The sequence below is a fragment of the Uloborus diversus genome, chromosome 6, assembly GCF_026930045.1.
Source record: "Uloborus diversus isolate 005 chromosome 6, Udiv.v.3.1, whole genome shotgun sequence".
Classification (NCBI taxonomy): Eukaryota; Metazoa; Arthropoda; class Arachnida; order Araneae; family Uloboridae; genus Uloborus; species Uloborus diversus.
Genome location: NC_072736.1, coordinates 83,633,172 through 83,646,363, shown reverse-complemented (window position 1 = coordinate 83,646,363; position 13,192 = coordinate 83,633,172). Strand labels below are relative to the sequence as shown.

At 33.0% G+C, this 13,192-nt stretch overlaps 1 protein-coding gene across 1 annotated transcript in view; it reads left to right on the top strand.

The window, feature by feature from the left end:
* Positions 1–6,224: 6,224 nt before the first annotated feature.
* Positions 6,225–13,192, top strand: part of LOC129224151 (denticleless protein homolog) — a 46,410-nt gene continuing 39,442 nt past the window's right edge. Inside the window, exons 1-2 of the mRNA XM_054858567.1 lie at positions 6,225–6,356; positions 9,665–9,744. Coding sequence (XP_054714542.1) covers positions 6,290–6,356; positions 9,665–9,744 — 147 coding nt within the window. The 5' untranslated portion in view covers positions 6,225–6,289. The remainder of the gene's footprint in view (positions 6,357–9,664; positions 9,745–13,192) is intronic.

Below are 13,192 nucleotides of genomic sequence, written 5' to 3'. Positions count from 1 at the left end.
TCAATGAAAAAAAAGCATGAAAATTGGTAAAACTTCTAGGAAATCTGGAGGAATTGGCAAGCATGATTCACTCATTAAGCACAAAGAATTATGAATGAATATGTATTTTTAAATCATTATTTCATTTAGTTTTTAATTAAGTCGGGTTCCTTGATAAATCAGACAGATTGAAATCGATATCGTTACTGCGGTAATAAATATATATTGATATATCGCCCAGCCCTACTTTGTATCATTGTTTCTCCTCTCTCGCTTTTCCTCTCTGTCGATAAATATCAACAATTTGTTGAACCAAGGGAAATTTTTCTTTGTTTTCTTAATTTGCAAAAGTGTGCACATAAGTTTTAAAAATTTTAATTTTTTGTTCTATTTTTTGCTGATGTTTTTTGTAGTTCGAATAACCCCTCATAAAGCCTCAAAATGTAGAATTTTTTTCATTTTTCAAAAAAATTTCTGGGGGAGAAACCCTCGGATTCCCTCAAAATTTGAGATATTCTACTCTCAACTCCAAGGAGGTCCCTCTATAACTGTCCTGAAAACCCTCCTTGTCCAAGGTTTAAAAAAAGATAAAGAGAGCGGAAAAAACATCTTTTAAAAACACATAGCTGTATTGCTTCATGTGCCAGACAAAAAAAACACATAGTTGGGAGAAAAAACTGAAAAAATGGCCTGTTTCGTTATTAACATAATGTTGTCCAAGCTACAAAAAGGGTCCCCCATACTTAAAATAGCTTAGGGCCCCATTAAGTCCAAATTCGGCCCTGTATACAAGAATTACTTTTTAATAATATTACAAAGTTTGGATTAGGAAGAAGCACAGCAAAGAGCAAAGCAATTTTAATTGAGAAAAAAAAAACCTTTTTATTAGACCTAGGGATGCACCGATAAATTGGCAGTGCCAATTAATCGGCCATAATTCACCACTTTGCCAATTATTTATAATCGGCCAAATTTTGCCGATCAATCAGCAGAAAAAATATTTTAAGATATCTTTTTTAAAGCATACCTTCAACAAGAAACTAGGATGAATACATTTATAAACAATAAACTATTTTAATTTGCTGAAAACATATTATAAGAGCTGCAATATGAAAGTGTGCAGAGTAAAAACAAATAGTTTAGAAAGTGCGTAAAACTGAATGAAATATTAAAGAACAATTCTCACAGCTGAAATTCACATGACACTACAAAGAATAACTAAATTTCAGGACATTTAATTAATTGGAATGTGAAAATTGTTTATCCCTCTACCCTCCTCCCCTACACTCATATCACCATGCTTTGCAGCTACTTTTTATTTTTATGTTATTAATGTTATTGGGCAGTTCTCAAAAGGTGGGAGCAAACACAGACCTCAACTTTGAAGCTTCAACACCAAATAACTTTCATTTTAATTAACTCAAAAATTTTTGAGTTAAATTATAATACTGTATAGAGACAAGAATTGACATAAATTATGGAAAAAATGCTCTTTAAATGCCTTTTAAAAAATATTTTCTTTGCTAAAAGGCGCAATTTTGGACATACCAAAACGTTAACTGAGCAAATGTACCATTAAAGAAAAATTTTTTTAAATTATTTCCATAGGTTTCAAAAAAAAATTAAAGGTATGAATCTTACACTGAATAACTTTTTGTTAATATTTTACACAAATAACAAAAGTAAAGACAGATTATTCACTTTGTAAACGATTTTAGAAAATAGTAAGTTTGAAATTTGATGCATGTCCAAAATTTACGATCTTTACAATGCTATTTTTTGAGAACTAAGTATATGATGTTTTCATTTTAAAGGTGTTTATTGAGCCTCAGAATCAATTTTTAATTGTTTAAAAGTGTTTTCATAAGCTTTTATGCAGTATCTTAGAAGAAAAATAATTTTTTTTAAACGTACATGGGCAGTTCTCAAAAGGTGGGAACAAACACAGACCTCAACTTTGAAGCTTCAACACCAAATAACTTTCATTTTAATTAACTCAAAAATTTTTGAGTTAAACTATAATACTGTGTAGAGACAAGAATTGACATAAATTATGGAAAAAATGCTCTTCAAATGCCCTTAAAAAAATATTTTCTTTGCTAAAAGGCACAATTTTGGACATACCAAAACGTTAACTGAGCAAATGTACCATTAAAAAAAAATTTTTTTTAATTATTTCCTTACGTTTCAAAAAAAAATTAAAGGTATGAATCTTACACTGAATAACTTTTTGTTAATATTTTGCACAGATAACAAAAATAAAGATAGATTATTTACTTTGTAAACGATTTAAAAAAAACGTAACTTTGAAATTTGATGTATGTCCAAAAGTTGCGATCTTTAAAATGCTATTATTTGAGAACTAAGTATATGATGTTTTTGTTTTGAAGGTATTTATCGATCCTCAGAATCAATTTTTAATTGTTTAAAAGTGTTTTCATAAGCTTTTATGCAGTATCTTAGAAGAAAAATGATTTTTCTTAAACATACATGTGAGATGTCCAAATGGCGTTACGATCTTGATGCCGATAATTCTGTCCGTTTATTCATAATTTTTGATGATCCACTGTCTTCTAACCTCAATAAAAAAGGTTATTATAATGTTATCTTTTTTAATCCATTGGTATTTTTCATAATTAATACGTTACACATTGAACAATGCATAAATTACAGTAGTAACATGGCTTTCTATGATCGAACGAAAGCCATTTTGGCTAACATCGCCAAGCAAACTTCCGCTGGCGACATTGGCGACAACACAGTATACGATACGCTAAAGGTTACCAGAGGGGAATTCCAGTCTGACAAATGTAGTTTATCGTCAGCTGTACCACTTTTGGCGACTTTATCACCTGCGCTAGCAATTTTTTTTTTTTTTTCCGCTTTTATTATTTTAGAATTCTTTTTCTCTTCTTTCTTTTGGAAACATAATTTAACGATCTCCAAATAGAAATACGAATTTCTTTCTTCAATAATTTTTTTAGACATCATTTTAATTCTTATGACATTAGAAAAAATATTCATTATTAAAACTGATGTCACTTTTTACAATTGTATTATTTTTAATTTGAAGCTTTTTTTTAACTTTGCATCAATTTCTTCAAAATCATTCCAAAACTTTATTAAATGTAAGGAGCAGCATGTATAGCCATTCAAGTATTTCATTAATATCCTCTTTATTATTAATTTTCAAAATTTAAAAAGTAATAAATAAAATTTTCATTGGAAAAGTTAAAAATCAGATTAACAATTGTCAAAAATGATGAAACTTACGTTATGATGATGTCCAAAATCCGTTACCTACAGGAAAGCAATGTCCAAAATCTGTTACCTACAGATTGCTGATTTAATTTGCTAATTAACAATTTTTACAAATACCTGCTGTCTTTTCATGTTCATATATTGTGTTCTAGGTATGCATACTATAGAATAAAATCAAAATTGATGTCAAATTCGAAAATTTTTGAAATTGCTCAAAGTTAACTTTTTTGTACCCACCTTTTGAGAACTGCCCTAATTTCTATTTGTCTTTTGAAGGACAGAAATGTAACAGAAAAAAAAAATGTGTATATGATGAAACTGGAACCTCCCCTTAACTCCTTTGTTTTATTTGTTAAAGAAAATCAGGATCATTTCCTAAAGTTTAGGATGATACCACTAACCCCAGCTTTTGGTGACACAACTTGATTATTTTTTCAGTTATTTTATTATCTGTAACTATACATATTATTACATCATACAACTTATTATTTAAATTATTAATTGTTGATATTCAAAAAAAAAAAGTTATTATTTGATGTAAAAAATATGTATCAACTTTACTATTTTTATTTTTAATAAATATGCACATATATACCATGTTGCATCATGTTTCATGAGTCAATACTTTTCCCCTTTAGAATGTTGCTTTTAGAAAATCACATTTTTTTATAATGAATAGAAAAATTTGGATTAAATGGCTCTACATAAAATTAAAAATAAATTTTAATTAAAAATTGCTCCAAAAATTTCTTGCTGGCCACAGGCTGCCCCTAATATTTTTTAATTTTCATGTTTAGTTAAAATTATGTGATTTCATTAATGTGAAAATTGGCTGAAAGAAATTGCATGTAATTTTGAAATTCCTTTTAGAAAATTATTAAAGAGGAGAAAAATCGTCTCTCAGAACTATTTCTAAAGTCAAAAAAAAAAAAAAGAAGAAGAAGAAGAAAGAAAGAAGTGATGAAGGAATAGATAGCATTAAAAATAATCATTATGATTATTAGTTGGCCAGAGCCGATTATCAAGAGGTGATTGTTTTAAGCAGAGTTGCCAACTGCTACGAAAAAAATGCTTCTATGAACAGAAGTCTTGAGTTACAAGTCTTTTCATCCGTAAACTCACTTATTTAGCATTGATAACATCAAAACACCTGAATGTAGTGATCTGCAATTTTAGGTTCTTATTTCTCATATTTACTAATTTAGATTTTCAAAAGTTGGCAGCACTGGTTTTAAGCTATTAAAATCTCAGGCTGACCTTAAAATGAGGAAAAATTACTACTTTAGTAGAGCCGTGAGCACTTGGAACAGCTTAACAGAAGAGGTGATAATGAGCAAGGGGATGGAAAGCTCTATAAGGGTCATTGATCTTCATTGAGGACTAAAAACTAACTAGGAGATAGCCTAGCAAAAGCCCAGAGCCTGTTGCTGGTAGTCAAATTTGTATTTTGAATTAAAATCTATAATATTTTCTGCTGTAGCCGTATTACATTGAAAAAAAAAACAAAGGAGCAATAATTTCAATAATCAGAAAAATGCACTAACACAAGAGTTCTTGTTTCGCATAGTTGGCTGGTTACAATACTTTATTTCACAGTCAGACCATGTAAAATTATGAAAGCAAATTTATGAGAAGCAAATAGTTACTCATCCTGATGGATAAGTAAGTATTTGCTTCTCTGAGGTCTGTTCAAAAGGGCTGTACCAAAATCAGGAAAATGTTCACATTTTCGAGTGTTTTAATAAAGAATTGTTCTGAGAAAATCTGTAGAAATTCTGCCCAGCGTAGTCAACCCTCTAACTTTAAATCTCCCTTTTTTGTACTAAATTTTTCAACTTAACGCAAGTATACATAAGGTATATTTTAGTTTTTCTAGATAACATGAGAAAATGTGGAAAAGGAAGGAAAACTACGTACGAAGACTTGTTCTTATCACTGCTACTTGCTAATTTTATTAATAAAGCTTACATCTGTTTCTAAGAAACCAATTTCTGACTATTTGAAACAATCAATCTTAATATTGAACATGGGAGGCCAGTTGTTTGAAAAATTCTGGAACATTTGTTTCAACTTGTAACATTGAAATTAACAATGGCCACATGAAACCTAGCAACCCCCAAGGCCCGCAGCTTCGGCACCATTGCTTTAGAACATGAAACCAATATATCTTTATTAAAGGAAAAGATGAGCAACAAGTTACAATGGGTGTAACTTTTTATTTCAGTTTAGGACAAAGAAAATTGACTTTCAACAAAATGCATGTTAAAATCTGCAGTCAGATTGTTTTTATAGATTTAAGATCAGTGTCAGAAATGAGAATTTACATTTAGGCATCATTATGATGCCTAGGATAATTTTCTAGTTCGAGGGAGAAGCTCTCACTCCAGGGTAGGTCTTCGAGGTATTTGGTTGTGGGGTGCATTGCCCATGGGGGAGGGAGGGGAGAACCCCTGACTAACTTAAGGTAAAAAAATAAGATGAAAAATATTCAGAAACATATAATCCAGAACACTTGATGGCAATACCTCTTGAACGTAATTTCAAATGAATACATAAGGATGCTGACTTTTGCAACACTACTACTTGGATCGTTTGTTAATTTTCCATACAATCATTTTCTTGTTGCGTTTTATGTTAATTTCTGGAATTGATTTGAAAATTCACGATTAATTTCACGCCATAAACTGCAGCCTCGTAGGCTACGAATAAACAAAAACATTCAATCAACATTCAATAGCTCACTTCACTTCTGTAATTAAACTTTATCAATTTATAACTGCGATGTCGATTATTAAAGACTTCATTCTTGAAATGTAATGAGAAAATAACAAAATTTTGAGAATTTCTGCATCAAAATTTTAAAAATCTTTTGCAATTTTCTCGCATGACTTCCTTTCCGGTTTTGAACATAAAAGGTGGCAACAGCTCTGGTTTCGTCTACGCGCGCTGCTTATTTGCAGTTTTTTAGCATTATTTAGCTATTTCGCGTCGCGATTTTGGTAATAGATTTGTCATTTCAATATTTTAAAAGAATACTTAATATTGAATCATGTTGTTGCTTCCATATTTAAATCATCGGCAAACTGGAACAAAGCACCTCTCCCATTTTAGTGCGGGTAAGTGTTGCAGTGAGCTCGTAATTTTTTTATATGATGCTAGCTAGGTTTTTTAATAATATTCTCTTTTAATTTTACGTTTTTTAAAATGATGGATACATGTGGAGCAGAAGTAGAGGATTCTAATTGATAGAGATGCTTAGGAGATTCCATGAAAAATGTTCTTGGGACACTGAAAAAAAAAGAAAAAAAAAAAGATTTAATTTGGAAGAAAAAAATTAATCTTTTTAACTAAAAAATATTCAGTGTCCATTCTTTTCCATTTCAACATCAATTTTGAGCTTTTCACATTTTTGTATCAATTTTAAGCCGATTTAACAGAATAAAAACAGCAAACAATCAATTGCTTGCTTGCTTGCAAAATTCTAAATCTATTTTTTTTTTTTTCATAATCCTAATTTTTCCTTTAGAAAAAATCAAGCATAATTAATATAAATGCAATGCTGCGATGGAAAGCCATAATTTTAAATAATGATAAGGTTTTTTCCCTGAAAATGCAGAGACTTAATTTTTAGTCCCAACTCTCGCATAAAGTTAAGTTGTCTAAGTCAAGTTAGCAGGTTGGTAGATTTGCTTGATACATCAATCACTAGCGATGACCTTTGCCCTTTAGATAAATATTAAATATTTAATTGGGATTTTCAAAAGCTGTTGCGGCCGAGGGCAGGTCTAACTTCTAATTTTAGAGGCAGTGGCAAAGTTACCCTGCTGCTAATGTTGCAATGGCAAGGGATCTGCAGGATCATAGTGAATGCGAAAATGTACCAGGCTAAATGCTTTACATTGTATCCCAGAAAATGTAATTGTGATTGACTCTCAAAACCTGTAAATCCACCACTGTTTGGACGGGGATCAAAGTACAATTTTCGAGGTCAAATAGGGGTCTGGGATGAAATATAGTAAAACCCTTCCTAACGACCCCCCCCCCCAACTGTGGACACCCCTCTTATGCAAACAATTTTTAATTCCCCAGATCCAAGGCAAATGACATTATTAAACCCCTGTCCTACAGACACCTCTCTATAAGGACAAAAAAAAATTGTCCAGTTAGTGCCCGCGTTAGAGGAATTTTATTGTATAAGTCCCCAAGATACAGCTTTAGGTTAGATTTGGTCGCTTAAAGTAGGGGGACATTTTAAATAATTCTTCTAGAATAGCATATGTTGGAATTAACTATGCCTCAGTGAGTAAGAAAAGCTAACAACATAGGTAAAAAAGTAATAATGAATAAAGCTAAAGGAATGATTGTTTATTTGCAAGCCAGACGACAGGATTCTTGGGCCTCTGTGCAATTTAGAAGTCTGGGGCCCGTAGCAATTCAAAAACTGGAAAATTAGTTAATAAAAGTTATTAGTTAAATGAGTCATTTAAAAACACTACAGAATTGTACAAAGTCAGTCATACAAGAACACAAAAATAGTTATGAAATGCAAGCTTGAAAGAAACATAGGCTTAGTATCCATGGGTGCAAGACCTTCTGTCTTAGGACTGATTTCCGTCTTGGACAAAATTTCCGAGACGAAGGTCGAGATGGAAAGAAATTCGATGACTTTCCTTCAGTTTTTACTTAAAAAAGAGAAATTGAGTGTTTGAAAAATATGCTTTAATATTACTGGACCATTCCATAACCATGAATTTACATCGACATTCTCTCGAATTAATTTTTTTCCTTAAGCACGCAGGCTTGGGGGGAGGGGTTGAAAATATTTTCTGTCTTGGGCACATCACCAAACTTGCACCCATGTTAGTATCGTGTTGTTCACCATTCATTGAGACTGAAACCAGTTGTAAAGAAGGGAATGGAGTGAGTGGGAAGGTAGTGAAGCACTGCTTTCACGCCCTGTAGGGCCCATGAGAACATGAGTGACCAGCACCAGGCAGGCAACACGGTTCTTGGAAATTCCTAACAGCCACGCCACTAAACTCAGTATTTACAATTGGTTTAGAATGAAGCTAAACTAATCATTCTCTGCACACTAAGCACATTAGGTTGATTAAAAGAGCAGCTGTAAAGCATTTGAACTTAATCTGTCATTTAAATTTTTAATAACGAACGTACACTTTAAGCACTGTGATGTACTATTTAATTTTATCGGCCTGTGTGAGTCCCGGCCCCCATGCATTTGCTCCATCTGCCCCCCCCCCCCCCCCCCCATTGTCGCCGACCGTGTTTATTGCTACAATAGATACTTAAAGGAACAGAGGATTATACAAAATCCCATGCTAGTGCCCTTGATTTAGTTCAGAAAGGGAACTTTCCAATTGCAGAGGCTCGTAGTATTTGGATTAATTTATCATAGGATAAAAAATCATACAGGGGTGCTTAGGAAAGAGGAGTGACATACAGAATTAAACAGGCATTACTGATTGTAATTTGCTCGCTTATATGCTTCCTCTAAATTGTTTGTGGTTGAAATTATCATGTCATGTGCTTCAAGAAGAAAGTGCCAGAATTTTACTTGCCTGGATTTTGTACCTAATGTCACAGCTTTGCAAAACAAATTGGCCCCATTTCTCAAAACTTATTTTCCAGTCAAATTTTTACCACAACCCCAGTTACTACATGGTGAACCAGTTATACAATAGATGAAAGTTTCATGAACATTGCTTGATGCATTGTCTGCTATCTCTTCTGTTTTAAGAATATTCTAAAATTTCTCATTTGTGCAGAGTAAATTGAGAACCTATTTAGATTTTTGAAACCACCTTTTCTAAGAGGCAATTGCAGGGTTCAAACAATGTAAGGTTTGATTTTGAATTGTGATAATTTTGTAAAAAAAATTACAGTACTTTGGTTAACAATTATTTTTTCCATGCATTTTCTGTTGTATATCAAGAATTAATTTTTCATTTTTTGAGTTTTTGCCAGTTTCTGCCACAAAGTGGCAGGTTTTTTGCCATGCCAGTTTTAACCGGTTTCGACCAGTGGTTTTAACCGCCTCGGAAGAAACTTGCCAACTCTGACTTTTTTACCCATGATTTTTATTACAATTTTTATTTTATTTGTTTAACAAAAAAAATTTTTTTTTTTTTTTGCTGTTTTAATTCATTTATTGCTATTACAAAATAAAAATTTTGCAGTTGGCAACTTTCAACAATTTCAATGTCTAAATTCAAGGTTTGCCATTTACTTGAATTTTGCTTTAAGAAATTTTTCTATTGTTGCCAAGGTAAAAAGTTATACAAGTTTCCGAACTAAAAAACTTAACCAGGAGTCCACTGAATATGAATTTTTTTTTTTCATTTTAATGTAATTTATGTGCTGACTTGCTTTGTCTAAACTAATTCAACATTATGTGATTGTTTAGATCACTACAGATTGAAGTTGGATAATGTGCTTTCCAGGTTTGTCTGCTTTGAAAATGATGCTATCACAGTTCAAAGCGAGGTATTGGACATGATTTTTATTTTCCTTGCTGATTTCATTTTAGATTATATTCTACCCTTACTGTAAATAAATAGGATGGATTCAAACATTCTAAATATATTAGTTATTAATTTTATGGCCCCGCCCCCCTTCCCTGGTTTTAAAAGAAATAATGATAATTGAAGCTTAATAAATCTGCTTAAAAGTTGGTCTTAATTCAAAAACTAGAAAGTGTTGAAATATTTTGTGAATATCTTGACTCTGCAGAAATCAAATTTCATGAAAACTATCATGTGAATACAAATTTTCAGACAATTATTAATGTATTCAATTATTATTGTTTTCTTTTTCCCTTGGTGAAGTGGAATTTTTGCTCTGTGTTTTGAAACTTTTAACTTTCTCATTTTTGTAATTTAAAACATTCCCAATACCATTATTCCTCCCCTCCCCCACCCCTCTCCCATCCAAAACAAAATTAAATAACGAGTAAAAAATGTTCTCTTTAATCATTCACAAGCTTTGAAAAAGGCACTGTACATACTTATAAGCATAAGTTAAGAAATTTAGTAGATAAAAAAAATATCAATTTTATGCAAACCAAATTCTAAAAAAAAAAAAAAAAAAATTTCCTGAATAGGGCACAAAAATCTAGGCTTTTTCCGATTTTGACTTCACCTCTGAGAAACAGAATTTAAACTACAGTGATCATTATTCAATTTTGATTAAAAGTGCAGATAAGGCTTTTGTGCATGGCAGTAATGATTCTTGTTAGCTGTATAACAAAATTGTAAAGCTAGCCATAGTCCTTATTTAGGCAGGCCGACTACCAATTTTAATTATTATTTAAGTTAATCAGCTGAGACTAGCTAAAAGAGCCTGCACACTGTTTGCTACAATAACTCGGATTGAAGGTTTTAAAAAGTCATGTGTATTACAGAGTCGGACAAAAATATAAAGTATCTACGCACGCAACTCAAAAGTATCTGCAAGCTAATCATTGTTTATCACGTAAATAAAAAAAAAAGAAAAAAAACTGGGGGGGGGGGGATTGTCGGGATTAAAAAAAAAAAAAAGAAAAAACATTTTAAATCATAAGTATATAAGTATAATCATAAGTATCTTGCGTATATACTATCTATTTATAACTTTTACAAATTAATTAAATAATATCAGTTTAAAACAAATTAAAAGTAAGCAGTAAGAATTTGAACGATTAATCGCCTGATGTGCGCGTGCCCGCAGCGAATGCATCCGCACAGCAGGGAATACATTCACCGAACGCGCGGGTGTATATACTATCTTGTAATATTTTTTACAATCTGTAGAGACGGGTAATCCAGTTGTTAAAAGCGAACATTTATTGTAAATTGCAACAAAACACATTACCATTAAAAGAAATAAATATAAATTAATCAGTTCCATCTCGGAATAATCTAACATTTACACACAACACATCAATCCAGATACCGCGCGCTAGCCAACTCAGCTGGAGACTTTTAAATAAACTTTGCCAGATTTGCATGCGCTGTTTCTCTGAGTTTAGGCCGTTGCCACAGACTCCCTCACCAGTCTCACAAGACCGTTGGGAGACGAAAACGTACTTTGCGGCCAAACCTTGTTGTAACTCCAGGAGTCCTTGGATTGGAATCTCCAGCAATTAAAAATGCTGGTTTTAAGCGATCGATGTGAACGATCTTTTCCTTGTCGTTCACCGAAATCAAAAAGTTCTTGTCCATTCTCTTTAGGACCTCATAAGGCCCTTCGTATGGCGGCTGCAATGACTTTTTTACAGCATCCAAGCGCACAAAAACATGTGTACAGTTTTGCAGATCTTTAGGGATATAAATCCGTTGTTGACCATGCCGAACAGGAGTAGATGGACTTAGCGAGCTAATCAGTCTTTGAAGACGTGCAACGTAGTCAGGCATATTAGATAAAGTTTTTTCTTCATACAACTGTCCAGGTAACCGTAGAGTTGACCCATAAGTCAGCTGTGCCGCGGACGCGCCAAGGTCTTCACGTAACGTAGATCTGAGTCCCAACAGCGCTAATGGAAGTGCTTCAAACCAATCGGATTTGTAACACATCAAAGCTTGCTTCAATGGTCGGTGCAATCTTTCCACCAGACCGTTACTTTGGGGTCTGTACGGCGATGTCCTTGCTAATTTTATGCCAAGCATCTTTGATAGACTCGTAAAAAGTTCAGATTCAAACTGTCTGCCCCTGTCACATGTTATCCTTTGCGTAGTACCAAATCGAGAAACCCATGATTGTACGAAAGCACGAGCTACCGTTTCTGCTGTTATATCAGTAATTGGCACAACTTCAGGCCACCGCGTAAATCTATCCACTATAGTCAAGCAATACTTAAAATTTTGAACTTGTGTTAGTGGACCTATTATGTCTAAATGAATATGAGAAAATCTCTCATCCGGAACAAAAAATTGAATTAACGGGGATTTAGTATGCAAATGTACTTTAGTCTGCTGACACGGAACACAAGCTCTGCACCAAGCAGTTATATCTTTGTTTATATTTGGCCAGACATATTTGCTATCGATAAGACGTTTTGTAGCACGTATGCCGGGGTGAGACAAACCGTGCATTGTATCAAAAATTTTACGCCTTAGAATTTGCGGAACAAAGAATCTATTATAATTTCCTGATGTATCACAATATAGAGATTTATCGGTACCAGGCATAGGAACTTTAGCTAATTTACCACTGTACTTAATTCGTCCCTCTAAAACGTCCTGAAGTTCTTCATCCTCAGATTGTGATTTTTCCCACATTTCTATATCATCTAGAGATGAAAATGTGATCTCCGATATTCGCGATAGGCTGTCCGCAACCAAATTTCCCTTACCAGGTAAATATCTGATATCCGTTGTAAATTGCGATATGAAATCCAACTGACGGATAGTTCGGGGGGAGGATTTTTCATGTTTCCGCCGAAATGCGAAAGTTAGAGGTTTGTGGTCTACATACAAAATAAATTTCCTTGCCTCTAACATGTATCGAAAATACTGAATTGCACTATATGCTGCCAACAATTCTCTATCATAAGTTGAATATTTACATTGAGTAGCCGATAGTTTCTTTGAAAAAAAACCTAAAGGCTTGGGACCTTCGGGGGATAATTCATGCAATACACCACCCATCGCAAAATCACTGCAATCAGTTGTTAAAGCAAGTTCTGCATTAGTAGAAGGGTGATAAAGCAAAGTCGCTTCCGCTAAAGCACTTTTAATTTTTTCAAAGCTTGTTTCTGAAGCAGTATCCCACGGAATTTCCCTCTTATCTCGTTTCTTTGCTTTAATTAAAAACTTATGAAGTGGCGCTAAAATCACGGCGATATCTGGAATAAAGCGATGATAATAGTTTATCATACCCAAAAAACGTCTAAGTTCAGAAATAGTTTTGGGTTTAGGGAACTCTACCACTGCCTTCACCTTTTTTGGATCTGGCA